Raw genomic sequence first — 16,739 nt, forward strand, 5'->3', positions numbered from 1 at the left:
CTCACAAGGTCTCTCTCTCTCTCTCTCTCTCTCTCTCTCTCTCTCTCTCTCTCTCTCTCTCTCTCTCTCTCAATTTTGAATGTAATCTCAAATGGCCTGGGCTTTATTGGCACGAGAAACACATGATTCACACGATTGCCAAAGCAACCGTGAAATAAAACTTAAGAAACGTGTAAACACACAGCTGCTGTGTCTCTGTCAGTGTCACATTGCAATTTTGCAATCAAATCTCTCTCTCTCTCTCTCTCTCTCTCTCTCTCTCTCTCTGAATTACACCTCCAATCCCCTCCTCAAATATGTGCAAGCCAATCAGCGGGCGCAGAGCGGCTCCGTTGGTCTCTCTCCACCGAGCTCTCCCACTGCCAGTACCAAAACGGTTCTCCTTATCAAAGAAACACTCAACCAAAAAACTCTATTCTAACACCGTTTTTTAACCATGGGACGTGCTTGTTTTTCCTGGGACGTTTGTTTGCTTATCCTCCTCATAAATACTTGTGGGGTGATGGGGAATGTTGGACTCGCAGGTAAGAGCCCCCTCTTTCCTCTTCTCTTCTCGTCCTTTGCTTTATTTATTTTCTACTACATCATGAAATACAGTTTCTACCGGGTTAATGGGTTTTTTATTGCTATAATGATAGGCTGTAAATGCCTTCTGTCATACATTTTCGACTGCGTGACGCGTTTGTTTTTCCACCTGAGTGAAGTTTGAACGAATTATAGGGGTTGTGGTCAAAATTAACTTTTGATGTTAAAAAACCTCGTGATGAATTTATGACAAACTGTTATTTGGAATGACAGCGTAAATTAAAAACATTTCTGTCGCGTATTATATTTACATTACTTTAATTTCATTTTCCCCTTCATAGCCTATCAGTTTAATTGAAAAGGTTAAGTTAGGCTTCCTTCCAGCGAACATAGTTTCCTAAAATGCCGCTTGATTAAAGTAGGCTAGCCTATTTGATTTTCCACAGTGACCTTTATCAGCTGAATGCGTTTTTAGCATGAAACGGTATAGTCTAGCCTAAAGCCGTAAAGGCATTGATATACTGTAGGCCTACTCACTCATAGACAGTCTACACTACAGTAGGCTACACACAGAGAGCATCTTGTCCAGATAATACAATCTGTCCGGATCAGCCAGAGGTGTCCATCTGTCCGCGGGACTGGGGCTGGTTGTGGAGGCAGGGGAGCCGGGGAGGGAGGCTGCCTGGCGGACGGGCCTCATGCAGGGTCCCTGGAGGTATAGGCTACATACAGACCCCCTTGCCCAATATATCGACCGGCACTCAGCACACATTGTTCCCCCCCTCCTCACTATGAATGGGTGAGAAGTCAATATTGAGACAGTGGGTCTCCAAAGCATGTGGGCAGGGCTTTGTCAAAACCATGAGGTCCCCCCAGTCAGTCAGGCTTGAATAACAATAAGGTTGTGGCCGGCTAGATTGGATTTTTTTTGTTTTTTGTTATTGGCCTCAATGGCCTTCAATAACATAACAGTGCCATGCAGAATTCAGGAAGCGTTCACAGCACAACAATGCCAGGCCATCTTTCTTGTAGCATTTCCCTGTCAAAGATCAGATAAAATAGCACTTTAACTTCTGGTCGCTGTTGCTCTCGACTCCTGGCTCTCTGCGACGGATGTAATAAAAGCGTAATCGACTTTGCAGTGAAATATATTTATTGTAATTTTGTTTTATTGTTTATTTATTGCCTTTTATATTGTTGAGCTGGGCAGAGGACCAGGCAGCCGGACTTTAGCCCCCTGGATGGACTGGAGTGTGGAACACAGAGCAGAAACAGAGAGAGAGAGAAAACAGGGCTGAGGTTGTTGCTCACATGGACTATTTATATTCTAGACTAGAGAGAGAGAGAGAGAGAGAGAGAGAGAGAGAGAGAGACACTGTTCCATGATACATTGATAGGTGAATGAGAGAGAGAGAGAGAGCGAGAGAGAGAGAGAGAGAGAGACTGTTCCATGATACATTGATAGGTGAATGAGAGAGAGAGAGAGAGAGAGACTGTTCCATGATGATACAATGATAGGTGAATGAGAGAAAGAGAGAGAGAGAGAGAGACTGTTCCATGATACATTGATAGGTGAATGAGAGAGGATTCGACAGAAGATATTTCTCCATCTTTGTATCTCCGTCCCCCCTCCCTCTGTCTGTGTGTGTGTGTGTGTGTGTGTGTGTGTGTGTGTATAAATGACGTAATGAGCTGCCCCTATGCTGGCCTTAGACTGCGCTCCAGATGTGACTTTCCCCTCTCTATCGATGACCTGATCAATTAGGAAGCAGTGATCATCGCTGCTCTGAGTCCTGGCCACATGGAGCCTGACACAGCTCTGAGTCCTGGCCATATGGAGCCTGACACAGCTCTGAGTCCTGGCCATGGAGCCTGACACAGCTCTGAGTCCTGGCCATGGAGCCATGGAGCCTGACACAGCTCTGAGTCCTGGCCACATGGAGCCTGACACAGCTCTGAGTCCTGGCCATGGAGCCTGACACAGCTCTGAGTCCTGGCCATATGGAGCCTGACACAGCTCTGAGTCCTGGCCACATGGAGCCTGACACAGCTCTGAGTCCTGCCCATGGAGCCTGACACAGCTCTGAGTCCTAGCCACATGGAGCCTGACACAGCTCTGAGTCCTAGCCACATGGAGCCTGACACAGCTCTGAGTCCTAGCCATGGGGCCACATGGAGCCTGACACAGCTCTGAGTCCTGGCCATATGGAGCCTGACATGGAGCCTGACACAGCTCTGAGTCCTGGCCATATGGAGCCTGACACAGCTCTGAGTCCTAGCCATGGAGCCTGACACAGCTGGATTTAATTTGTGGAAATCATTTAATAATAAACCGAACACATTTTCAATTAATAACAAATTGAATGTTCTCTCAACTTTGTGCCACAGATGCAGACGAGTGCTCGGAGGCTACGGACGACTGTCACATCGACGCCCTCTGCCAGAACACTCCAAAGTCCTTCAAGTGCATCTGCAAGCCGGGCTACAAGGGGGACGGGAAGCAATGCGAGGGTGAGTCCATCCTCTCTCCTCTCCTCCACTGGGCCTCTCCTCCTCGTCTGGGCCGTCCACTCTTAACCCATTCTGACCTGAGATCAGATTCATACAAGGTTTCCACTGGACACACACTGGTCTGATGAACCCATTCTGACCTGAGATCAGATTCATACGAGGTTTCCACTGGACACAATTCAATTCAATTCAAAGGGCTTTATTGGCATGAGAAAACATACGTTTACATTGCCAAAGCAGAAAGAACAATACAACAATACAGCAATACAATCAAAACAAAAATTATGTACATTTGAAGGTCAGATTAATCTTCAATAGATCAAATTCTATGTACCAAGGTCACTCAATGCAGGTATATAGTGCAGGAATATACACAATGATTAGTCTCTAGGGTGGTTGTGTTCCATTTGATATCCTTCTCCTATCACAGCAACTCACAAATCTTGCTGCTGTGTTTGCACATTGTTGTACTTCGCCCAGCAGATATGGGAGTTTTTTGTCATTGGTCATGTTTTCAAAATCTCCGTGTGTGTGGTTGTAATCTGTGGGAAGTATGTGTGGACACACACTGGTCTGATGAACCCATTCTGTTTAAAAGCAATATAATCCAGTCATAAGGCTTGGTGTGGACAACCGTACATTGTTATTTCATGGTACAGTGTCGCTATATTATACCTGCTACAGTTACACTACTCAGCGATCAACACTGTTGTACAACAACAACAACAATGCATGAACAAGGCTTTAGTTTCATGTCCCTGTCCCTGTCACCCCCCCACCCTCCCACCCCCCACCCATCATTCTCACCTCTCTGACGCGTTCACGTTGCTAATGGTGGGTCGTACATCTGTTTGATCACGACACCCCCACACACACCATCACCCCCCCCCCCCCCCCCCCTCCTCTCTGCTTCTCCATGCATGCATGCTCCCAATCGCTCCCCCTCCCACCCCCCCTCCCACCCCCCACAGGGCGCTCCTAATTAAGGGGGAGGAAGTGGACTGAGCGAAGGTGTTAGGGTGAGAGGGGGCAGCACCTGGCTGTGCGTTCACACCTCTCCTCACTTCAGCCTGAGAGCACCACAGCTGGAGCTGGCCTAGTGCTGCTGCACACACACACACACACGCACACGCACACGCACACGCACACGCACACGCACACACACACTGTCTTGCTTGTTCCCACTCTCTGTCTTTTCTCTCTCTCACACTTTCTCTATCACACACACACACACACACACACACACACACACACACACACACACACACACACACTCACATTCTGTGAAGATTATGGTAGTGCTGCTCCGCCCACTGACTTAGCCACACTCACATATTTTTATTCACCTTATATTCTTAGCATGCTAACAACACGCCGGATCCGAGCAGCAGTGTCTCTGAATGCTCTCTCTCTCTCAGATAGATGCGCCGTGCGCTCTGCTAGCTGCCAGTGGCGCTGGCTGATCACTGTTACATAAACAATGCGTGTGTTTGTATTATGCCTCAGACAACGTGATGACAGTTTACCGAGAGGCAGCAGCGGTTTCTATGCATGCAGGCATGCAATGGAGTTAGATGTTTTTCCATCGTCTCCTCCTCCTGCTTTTAAGCATTTGTCTGCATGTTGGTGAGTTGATGAGTTAATCCAGGGGATATCCGACACTTTCCCTGTTTGCTCAGCTGCATGTGCACAAACATGCACATGTACACGCACGGCACACGCACGGCACACACACACACACACACACACACACACACACACACACACACACACACACACACACACACACACACACACACAGTCCCGTCGCAGTCCTGCCCCCTTTCATGACGACGCCAGGCCCAGGAAATAATTCCCAATGCATTTTCCCCATAGACATTTCAAAAGGTATTTATTTAAAGACCTTTTAATTAAGCGTCGTACGAAGCCAACCCGAGTCGTGACAAATCATGACAACAAACACAATATTTTGGACCAAACAAAATGATTACAAAGAAGAAAAACAACAAAGAAAGTGCCGATTTTTTCTTACTTTCTAATTCTTTGTTTGGCCCAAAACATTGTGTTTATTGTCATGATTTGTCACGACAAGAGTTGGCTTTGTCCGCAGTGTAAACTTTCCGGGTCTCTCGAGGGGGCGGGACTGCGACATTCTATAGTGTTTGGTAAATTAGTCCCTATAGTTTTTGGTAAACTAGTCCCTAATAGGTTTTGGTAAACCAGTCCCTAATAGTGTTTGGTAAACCAGTCCCTAATAGGTTTTGGTAAACCAGTCCCTAATAGGTTTTGGTAAACCAGTCCCTAATAGTGTTTGGTAAACCAGTCCCTAATAGTGTTTGGTAAACCAGTCCCTAATAGTTTTTGGTAAACTAGTCCCTAATAGTTTTTGATAAACTAGTCCCTATAGTTTAAACATCCTGACGTTCTCGTCACCTGATGAAGAATTGCTCTTCTGTTTTCTTTCTTTTCATATTTGCACTAAACAATTTATGACCATTTCTACTGATGTCTTTTTCCCTTAGATCAAAACGCAGATTTCATTTTATTCACTGTTAGTGTTGCTACTGAAGCGCTAGTCAGTTAAGTAGTCTTATTAGTCACATCTTGCCATCTTGATCCAAAATCAAGGTCATCTAGGCCTTCTCAGCATTTGTACACACGCCACAGAGCGTGACGGGATCGTATAATTGCTTAATTGTATCATGCAGTAAGTCCACCTATGTGGAAGCAGATGTTTATTTCCTTTAATGTGTTGTTACCCATCTGTACATACAGTGTAAACAGTCAGATGGGGACAATTATGGCATGATATTTATTACGGTACATGTTGGACTGCATCATGCTTTGTTAGGTTTGTCTGCTGCCCACATATACAGTTCAGTGTGGCATAAAATGGCGTGGCAGAGAACCATGACATACATTAATGCAATCTCCCATTGGTTATGTCAGTGGAGGCTTCTGGCTGTCTTACAGTATCATTCTGTCCTTGTTAAATTGGTGTGCTGGACTCAAAAATAGCAGAAAGTGCATCTTGAAATAGACCTAATTGAGACCTAATTGTATTTCATTTGTTTTTTTGGCCAAAACAATGACACGCCATGACGCCAACACACGTCATTCTCTCTCTGTCTGCCCTCTCTGACCTCTCTGACTCTGTGAGCATGACTCTGCCCTCCCTGACCTCTTTGACTCTGCCCTGCTGCTCTTTTAGACGGGGAGAGAGGCAGCTATTGATGACTTGTAGGGTTGCAACTTGCAACTATTGAATATTTTCTTGTTGATTATTCCATCGATTTACTTTTTGATCAATTCGATACCCAGAAGTGTGTTTTTTTGTTTCTTTTTTCAATAAACATTGTATTTCGTTCAATAAACCAAATCAATTAGTCCGATTGATCGAATACTTTATTAACAGTAAAGGTACTACAGTCAAAGGTTATGCTATTTTGAAAATGGGGTATTGGGGGTGAAGGGGGGGTGATTTGTCCATACATTTTTAATTGATTGCATTTTATTTGAAAGTAAAATAAATATCCCTTTAACCCATTTTGGGCGGGAACCCTTTTTGGTGTTTTAAGCATTGTTATACTTTAGCCTTTTAAAAATAGCAGATCTACAAGCTCATAGCGCGCCACCGGTTGGCACGCTACGAGCTTGTAGGTCTGCTATTTTTGAAAAACGACTGTCATAGAAACATAGCTTTTTCAGAAAACTGTTGCTTTTCATGAACCCCTTTGATGTGGACTGACCTTTAGAGACAGACAGACAGACCTGGCGTTGCTGTAACACACAGAGACATGCAGCCAAGCAGACTGACTGACTGACTGACTGACTGACTGACTGACTGACTGACTGACTGACTGACTGACTGACTGACTGACTGACTGACTGACTGACTGACTGACTGACTGACTGACTGACTGACTGACTGACTGACTGACTGACTGACTGACTGACTGACTGACTGACTGACTGACTGACTGACTGACTGACTGACTGACTGACTGACTGACTGACTGACTGACTGACTGACTGACTGACTGACTGACTGACTGACTGACTGACTGACTGACTGACTGACTGACTGACTGACAGACAGTTAGTACAGTATGCTGGCATAGATCAGACAGACCTGTGCTGAATAATTACAGTTTGTATGTCCTTTGAGAGGAAACAGCAGAAGGTCAGGAATATGATCTGTCTTCCATGAACCAGCTGTCTGAGCAGACCTGCGCCGGCCGCCAGTCGTTTTGTTTGATTGATTGATTGAGTGATTGATTTAAATATTTATTAACAGTTGGCAGAATTACAGTACATTTCAAGCACAACTCAATACAAAGGCTGTTGGAAGTGGAACTATGACTGGTGTCCTTCTGTTGGCACTGTTTCTTTATTGTCTATACACTGTGTGATCTGTTTGTTTCCATATGTTTTATGTATATCCTGATGACTGCTGTGCACAAAACAAATTTCCGAAAGGACAAATATAGTATCTTATCTATCTGTTAACTGTGAGTGGACGACCCAATAAAGCATTACACTTGTTTACAAGAGGGTCCACCTCGTTCAATTCATCAAAACATTTTAGAGACGTACAACAAATAGACACTTTTATATTAGCCAAAGAACAGAACAGGAATTCATCACATAGTCATTGTATTACATCACCTCACTACGGCCAACGCTGGACTCGCCGTGTAGCGTGTACATGTGATGTGTGTGCGTACTGTACATGTGATGTGTGCACACATGCACACCACATTTACACATGCATACACATGCTGGACATGTGGTGAATGTGTGTCGTGGACTCGTGGTGTATGAATGTTTGCATTCATGTGTGAGGGTGTCATTTCTGTATGCACAAAACAACAATGCTCACAATGGAATGGCCACAATGTTTATTGTGCTTTATTCTTGTTGCTGAATTCTTCCATATTTCACATCTTTCTTCGTGCCCTTCAATACCCACTTAAAGGGGCGTCACTTTGTGCCACACGATGAGCTTGTAGATCTGCTATTTTTGAGGGACGCTAGCCCCTCTTATGAACATCTTTGTGTGTGTCTTTGTAGCATGGAATGTGATGATTTGATTGCCTGATCACACAAGATTGATTTTTTTGTAATCTTAAATTACATATTATGTTTATTTTGACGATTATAAAAACATTTCGTCTCTGATTGATGGGGTTAACTGTACACTAGTGCTGCCAACAAATATACCATATTCGAATGAATATTGAATGAATATTTTAAATTAATAAAAAAAAAAAAATTGCTGTGTGAGTTCTGGCGAGACTCTGTGCCACGTAAACTAAAACATTATACAAAAATTAGGCTATTAAGATAATTATGAATCATTCATCTGATCTCGCAAGACTCAAGAGAGCTCATTTCTCAGCACCAACCGCTTCCCATACAGGACCAGACCATATAGATAAAGAAAGAGAACGTTTTACAGCATATTATTCTGCAATATTCATATCGTATTCATATTAAAATCATATACATTCGACATTCAAAATCATTCGGAAATTGTTCGAATACATGTTTTAAAAGGAATATTCGAATATCATTCTTGGCCAATTCTGGCAGCACTACTGTACACTGACAATCTGTTGAACTCCTGGTTACGAGACAACAGCAACTAGTGACACAGACACCGAATGAATGAAGATATATGGTGGATGAGAAATGGCCTTTGACCTCTGTGATTAGATATGGGTGCTGTAATTGGCCGGCTGTGTTTCCAATCAACAGGCATTAAGGGCCAGTCTGGTGGCCAGAGTCATTAGCAGCTCGGCTCTTCCAGGAAGGAAAGCCTTCCTCTGTATCTCTTTGTAGTTTGTAATGTGCCCTCCCGGGGTATGGGGTATATATGATTGGATGATCGGATGTTGTGTTCATGATTTATTATGCTGTTTTGGGTTGGGTTTTGTTTTGTATTCATTTCTTTAAGAAATATTAGGCCATGCGATACAATTCATCATCATCAGTTTAAAGTCCGCTTTTTCAGGCACCTCTGGGTTGGACTGGATTCTCTATGTCTTTCTTCCATCAGGACAGGTCCATGGTCGCCTCAGCCTCTTCTATTTGAAGAAATAGGCCCTATGAAAAACTATTTTGGCAAACTTCTCATTGAAAGTATTGCATTTACACAGTATCTGTTACACCTGCACATTTTGTGAAATAATTTACAGGCAAAACTATTATGAACCATTTTTTTTTAATCGTCATTGTATGATGAGACCATTATTTTTATATATTTTTGAATTTTTGAATACTGTACAGAACCCCAAGAGGGGTCCCCGTCCAGAAGGTTTAGAACACCAAAAGGGGTTCCAGCCCAGAATGGGTTTAGGTCAAAACAAAACAAAACGTTTCTGCAATTTCTGCCTTTGTAGCATTTGGATGTAATGGGTGACATAAAATTGTGGATGGACAGGGATGATGAAAACATATTCTCTGCCTTCCAGCGTTTCTGTAAGAGTTCACTGCGAGTTGTTGTTTTTTTTGCCTGGTCTGTAAGGCATCTCAGTATATTACAAATAGCTGGCCATTTTAGTTCTGTCCCCTCATGGTTTTACAATACTCCCATGATCTCCCATCACTCCCACGTCCCGTCTAAAGGGAATCTGGTCCTCTGAAGGCTTTGTTTGCCCCTGAAACCTGATCTAGCGTTCATGAACGCTGCCCTCTCGTCTCCTCTCTGTAGATTTTTCCAAGAGCTAATATTGCTTGGGCTCGTTATGGAAAAATGTGAACTTTCATCCCTCGACTAGTCGAATGATAAACGAGAGAATGTGGGAGAGCATAAGACATATTGTGCATTATCTATTCTGGACCCGCGCTACAGTACTTACAACACACGTCCTCGTGCGTGCGGCCGTGCGCCCTGCAACGGACAGCGAGAGACGTCTCTGTGTTTACAGAAACATCTGGCAAACTGGGCCAACTGGCTGTTTGGTCGTTGAGTTTTGTGCTGTTGTTTACCCGACCGGCGGTTTGGAAGCTGGAGTTCGTTCAAAGACGAAGGATTTTGATACCGTGAATCATTTGGATCACATGCAGTGACACAGGTTTTCTGGGGGGTTGTTGTTTTCTCTGGCCAGAGATCCGGAGTGGGGATGCGTACTAAAATGTCTTGTCTTATCAAACAACAGACACTTATCAATATGTAGTTGTAAATATTCATATTCATTATTATTGTTTTTAAGTAAAGAAAAAATGTGCCAGACTGCAGTGAGATAAATTCATGCTAGCTTCACCTGCCTTTTTCTACATTCGTGAAAATACCGTAACAAATAATTACAAAGAAGAAAAACAACAAAAAAAGTGTTGTAACCTGCCGTTTTTTTCTACTTTCTAATTCTTTGTTTGGTCCAAAATATTGTGTGTTGTCATGATTTGTCATGACAAGAGTTGGCTTCGTACGACGCTTAAAAGGTCTTTAAATTAATAATTTAAGAAATGCCTATGGTCAAAATGCATTGCGATTAATTTCCTGGGCCACTCGTTGTTCTGAAAGGGGGAGGGACTGCGACGCTCTATTGGCTGCACACTACTGCCTGAAACTCATAGTGCGGTATCTCCCCTGACCAATCATAGTGCAGTATCTCCCCTGACCAATCCCTGATGGGCAGACTGGTAGAAATGTGGCCTCTCATGCAGGAGACCCGAGTTTGAGAGATTTTAATTGCAGGCTGTTAGATGGACGTTATGGTGCAGATGTTCAGTCCTCGGTGGGTGAGCAGGCTCCAGGCTGTGCTGCTTTTTATTCAATTTGGTTTTTATACTTGATATATTCAAGATACAATTCAACAGAAGTGCAGTACAGAATTATCAGGATTGCACACAAAAAGTCATTGTGATCCAATTAATTAAATAGTTTGCCAGTGATGTAAATAGGTTTTCAATGTAATGAGTCCCGGGATGCAGGGATGGTCTTTTAGAAATGAGTCCCACTTCAACGATGTTAGGAGTCATTTTTGACAAATTGCAGCATTTAACTCCCATTTCATTTTATATGGTTGTAATGTGGTTATATTCATGTAGAAAACAGAAGAAGAAATGATTATTATAACTAAAGCTATAGCAAAATAAACTAGAATAAAAACAGTACAGTAGTACAGTATAGGGCATTCCGTGGATGCAGAGGTCGTTGTTTTATTGCGTCCCTTAACTATAAACTGCGTTGTGGGTAAAATTACAGTAATAATAACATTCACATCAAAGACCGTCATGAATCAGTAAAGGTTGCCACAGAGTTCTCTATAACTAAAGACCGGCGGAAGGCTCTGTGTGTTTTCTCAGCATTTATCACTTGCAGGCTAATTGATTGGTTGTCAGTTCTTTGCCTCCTTCTGATTCTTTGTTATTGCGAGAGTCTAGCCGACACCATCTCGGGGTTCCTGGATCGCTGCCCTCCACAATTCCGTTGACGTTCGTGAGCTCTGTGGTGTCGTTAGCTATAAGCTGTCGCGCCGCAGATACGTCTACGTAGGTGGTACCGCTTGCCGATCACGTGATTGGATCGGGACAACCCTAACACAAATACAAGATATGACTGTGTTGTCTAAATAGACGAAAATGCACACTGAAAAATGTCAGTTCTATAAGTAAACACAACTTTCCGTTACCACACAGTCCAATGTGAGGAACCGCATTATCAAATGTATGATGATTTCACTGTGTATTTCCCCCCTATATCACCCACATACAATATGCCCATGTACAGTATGTATGTGTCTGCCTGCCCTGTGCACGTGCAGAAGAGACAGAAGAGAAGTGTGCGTTGATTAGAGACTCTGATCACAGCCTACGACACTGACTGAGACTCTGATCACCGCCTCTCCATCAGCCTACGACACTGACTGAGACTCTGATCACCGCCTCTCCATCAGCCTACGACACTGACTGAGACTCTGATCACAGCCTCTCCCGTCAGCCTACGACACTGACTGAGACTCTGATCACAGCCTCTCCATCAGCCTACGACACTGACTGAGACTCTGATCACAGTCTCTCCCATCAGCCTACGACACTGACTGAGACTCTGATCACAGCCTCTCCATCAGCCTACGACACTGACTGAGACTCTGATCACAGCCTCTCCCGTCAGCCTACGACACTGACTGAGACTCTGATCACAGCCTCTCCATCAGCCTACGACACTGACTGAGACTCTGATCACAGCCTACGACAATCACCTGACCTGCTTTGGAGAAAGAGAGCAAGACGGAGATGGAGATAGAGAAGGAGGGAGGGAGGGAGAGAGAGAGAGGGTGTATTTCAGGAGAAGAATAGATGGAGTGGGAGATACAGGAGGTCATGAGGGAGATGTTCGCAGTCAATTACTAGGCCATTGTCTGCCTGGTGTCTGCCTCTCCACCGTCAGCACTCAGAGTCTCTCCTCACTGGCTAGATTCAGCATCCACACAGTGCCCCCCCCCCCCCCCCCCCACTCACACACCGAGACACACTCTTCGGTGTGTAAAATATGTGGTTTGTAGGTATTAGTGAGGTGTCTACGTGGGTCAGGCAGGCACCCGCTTCAACTGTCTAAATAGCGTGCGTCGACAAGACGTATTCTCGTATTTGCCCAGTCGGAACCAGAACACTAATTTGGACGGCACAGTGAAAGATAGAGTGAGGCACAGAGAGAGAGAGAGAGAGATTCATAGACGCACTCTCTTCTGACAATAACGTCATCATTGATCAGATCATGACAATGACAGATATTCTATCATTTTGTGATTGCTGATCTATTTCCTGCAATGATCATTTTGTGCCCAATGCCCATAATTATGATTTGGGACCGATTTGAATTTCACTCACAATTGTCCTATATCCGTGCAGACAGCACAGTATAGCACACACCACGAGGAAGAGAAAATGAACATCACATTTAACGACACCTGAATATGGTAGGTTAGATTTACTCTGAATATGATAGGTATATTTACTCTATGGTAGGTAGATTTACTCTGAATATGGTACAGTAGGTAGATTTACTCTGAATATGGTAGGTAGATTTACTCTATGGTAGGTAGATTTACTCTCACGCCAGGCACAGAAAAGCACTGCAGTCTTCTGAGCAGGAGCGTCTTTGACTTTTAGCACCTTTTAACACCCGATATCTCCCCATCATATCTGATCTCCCGATGTAATCTTTAATAACTGCAGGATTCAGGACAAATCAGTTTGGTGATGTCAGAGCCTTTACACGCAACTCATGTACTTTTTTAAACCTTTTTATCGATTGCCCTTAAGACATGTACTGTGCTTGGATGTGCGTGCGTGCGTTATCTTTGAACCGCTGCGATTATGTTTCCGTTTTTAGCTTTAACTTAATGTAAAATTGAGACGTGACGTGGGTTCGGTTTCTGTTTCTTTTTATAGATATACAAACACACACACACATGGCTGCACTTACAGCATTCAATCTCACTGTCTGTCTGTCTCCCACCCATATGTCAAGATGTTATTAGCTTCTGTGCGTGTGTGCGTGTGTGTGTGTGTGTGTGTGTGTGCGTGTGCACGTTTACGTGTGCATGTCTGTGTGCGTGGGTGTGTGCGTGGGCGCGTGCGTGCGAGTGAGTGAGTGAGTGAGTGATTCTCGACTACTTGGCTTAAAAAGCCACTCAAAGAGAAAATCCCCACCGATGTTTGGCCTTCACTTTACAACCGTGCGGTCGCCTTGTGGCTCCGTTTCGACGATGCAGACACGATCTCGTTCCTGTCCCGAGGATGTATTTGTTTGAGTAGTAATGGAACGTGACATGGTAAAGGTTTTTAAAGAAATAATATTTGGTTTGTTCTTGGGCTTTTTTGCTCGCATCACGTGACCCTCCTTAAATAAGCACACATGGTTTGTTATTTTGGGACAAAGTTTGAAATGAAAGAATGTAGAATGTTGAACCTCTTTGACGGTCTCTCTGCGTTGAGATAATTGGAGCCTTTTGTTGTGTGTTCTGACTCAGCAGTGTTAAAGTCAGTCTGTCAATCATCCATGTCTGATTCAGCCTTCCCATAATACGCTAATCGCCGCGTATGAGAGTGAGATATGTCTCTGTTTATGCATGTGGACTAGTCGTGGACATATATCACAAGTCTAGGAGGCAGCGGTAGCCGAACGGTTTGCAGAGCGGTCTTGATACCGGAAGGTCACCAGTTCGAATCCCCGGACCGGCACGTTAAAATTACCACCGTTGAAGTGCCCTTGAGCAAGGCATTGAACCCCTATGAAATCTTCTATGAGCAGGGTGTGGCTGTAAACAAGCATCTCGAGCTTAGTCCACTTCCCTGGGTAAACAAAGAACTTTGCTTAGCTTTGTCTGCATTCTGCGACAGGCCAGGGACCCAGCCAGGGACCCAGCCAGGGACCCAGGCAGGCAGGGACACACATAGCTGTCTATAGGAGTGGTTGCACCAAAACAAAAATCTAAAAATCACATGTATCAGGTAGAGGAGTTCACATAGGATTTCCTCCGGGCCAATAATGCAGGTTCTTTGCTCATATAATTCAAGTGCCCCCTTCCCCTCCTCCACCCCCCCCTCCTCTCCCCCCCTTCCGCCACCACCTCCTGACCCCCCCGCCTGCGCCCCGCCCCGTGCCGCGGGGGCGCGGGGGCCGCGCGGAGGCCGTCAGCGGAGGTGCCTAATTCACTTGATGAGACAGACGGGGAAGCATAAACATTTCTCCGGCAATTAGAAAACGTGCGGCGTGTTGAGCGTGTCGTGTTGAGCGGAAGCGCCGGACGCTTCAGAAGCTGTCGGAGGCTCTGCTGTCAGACGTCAACAACAGCTCCGGGGAGAGGAAGTGGCACGGTCTGGGGCCGAACGCACCCCCGCTCCCCCTCCTCCTCCTCCTCCACCTCCTCCCTTTGTACCTCTCGCTCTCTCTCTCTCTCTCTCGCTCTCTCTCTCGCTCTCTCTCTCTCCCCTTCTCTCTCTCTCTCTCGCTCTCTCTCTCTCCCCTTCTCTCTCTCTCTCTCTCGCTCTCTCTCGCTCTCTCTCTCTCCCCTTCTCTCTCTCTCTCGCTCTCTCTCTCTCGCTCTCTCTCTCTCCTCTTCTCTCTCTCTCTCTCTCTCTCCCATTCACACACTCATCTTCAGACCAGAGCTCATGATTCTTCTCTCCCTCCACCACCTCTAGGTCTTAGGTCTTGGGGGGCTGGTGTTACCTTCGCCCCCGTTCAACCCTCCTATCCCCCCCAAATCTCTTTCACAATGAGCCAGTTTGAAGTGATTAGGGCAGACCTGGGCATTTTACACGGCCCATTGGCTGACTGAACGGTCCGTCAAAGGTTACTTGGATATTAAAAAATATAACGTACTTTCTAAATTGACCTGCATGTGGGATGAGCAGAGGGAGCGACGACTGCCCGAGGGGGCTCTGTGAGTGCCAGAGGCGAGGGGCTCTTTTTCAGGGCGGACGGACGTGGCACAGCAGCCTATAGTGTTTAGTGTTGGGAGAGAAAGCAAAACAAGCAGAGAATTACTACATACTATAGGGCTCGCCGATAATCTGCACTCGCGGTATAACGCGGCTGCATGTCCTGGCAGTGTGTGTGTGTGTGTGTGTGTGTGTGTGTGTGTGTGTGTGTGTGGAGGGGGTGGGGGTATTTAACTGTATAGCGTTGATGTTTTTGTAACAGACTGGATCCTTTCACATGAAGCTTTTGTCAGACGAGGTACTTTATTCACGCCAGCTTTACTCTTATAGTCTGCTGTTGGAGCGTGTGTGTGTGTGTGTGTGTGTGTGTGTGTGTGTGTGTGTGTGTGTGTGTGTGTGTGTGTGTGTGTGTGTGTGTGTGTGTGTGTGTGTGTGTGTGTGTGTGTGTGTGTGTGTGTGTGTGTGTGTGTGTGTGTGTGTGTGTGTGTGTGTGTGTGTGTGTGTGTGTGTGTGTGTGTGTGTGTGTGTGTGTGTGTGTGTGTGTGTGTGCTTTTCATGGGTGCATGTGGTGTGCTGCAGTGTGTCCAGGTCTTGATTGTGTCCATGCGCAGGATCTGGATACAGAGAGGTCTGTCTGTCTGTCTGTACAGTAGAGGGACCCCCACATGTCTGTCTGTCTGTCTGTACAGACACACTACCGGCCAAGGTGTCTGGACCGCTGAGCCATGGCCCAGGCCTATTTATGACATTTTCAGTTTTAAAAATACAGTTTCTGACACAACTCTCTGCCATGAAGCCACCTGCAGTGTCTCATCTTCAGTAAGACAAGGAGAGGAGAAGGAGGATGGGGAGGAGGAGGAGGAGGAACTAGGAGGGCAGAGGAGAGGTTCAGGATGAGGAGGAGGAGGAGGAACATGAGGGCAGAGTGGAGAGGAGAAGGAGGATGGGGAGGAGGAGGAGGAGGAGGAGGAGGAGGAGGTAGGGGGAACTAGGAGGGCAGAGAGAGGTTCAGGATGAGGAGGAGGAGGAGGGGGAGGAGGGGAACAGGAGGGCAGAGAGAGGTTCGGTTCAGGATGTGGGCCAGGGTCTTACGGGCTGCTTGGCGGATCTCCTGCCCGTTCACACGGAGGGGGGGCTGTTTGTTTAAGTGGCTCCGCATGGCAACCCCTCTTGTGAGTGGCTCCTGTGAAAGCCTCTGCTGGCTCAGCATGAAGGGGCGACATCCCCATCGAATAAACACCAGGCTGACACTCTCCTTACCCCCCCCCCCCCCCCCCCTCCTTACGCCCCTCTCCCACTGCCCCCCT

At 45.6% G+C, this 16,739-nt stretch overlaps 2 protein-coding genes across 5 annotated transcripts in view; one reads left to right on the forward strand and one right to left on the reverse strand.

The window, feature by feature from the left end:
• Positions 1-16,739, reverse strand: part of mpped1 (metallophosphoesterase domain containing 1) — a gene marked incomplete at its 3' end in the record, with an annotated part of 325,357 nt that overhangs the window by 90,944 nt on the left and 217,674 nt on the right. The gene's annotated exons all lie outside the window — the stretch shown is intronic.
• Positions 389-16,739, forward strand: part of scube1 (signal peptide, CUB domain, EGF-like 1) — a 150,247-nt gene continuing 133,896 nt past the window's right edge. For all 4 annotated transcript variants that reach the window (XM_080757807.1, XM_080757806.1, XM_080757808.1 and 1 more), the window contains exons 1-2: positions 389-524; positions 2,914-3,036. In XM_080757807.1, coding sequence (XP_080613933.1) covers positions 437-524; positions 2,914-3,036 — 211 coding nt within the window. In that variant the 5' untranslated portion in view covers positions 389-436. The remainder of the gene's footprint in view (positions 525-2,913; positions 3,037-16,739) is intronic.

The sequence above is a fragment of the Protomyctophum bolini genome (assembly GCF_963924005.1).
Source record: "Protomyctophum bolini genome assembly, chromosome: 23".
Taxonomy (NCBI): domain Eukaryota; kingdom Metazoa; phylum Chordata; class Actinopteri; order Myctophiformes; family Myctophidae; genus Protomyctophum; species Protomyctophum bolini.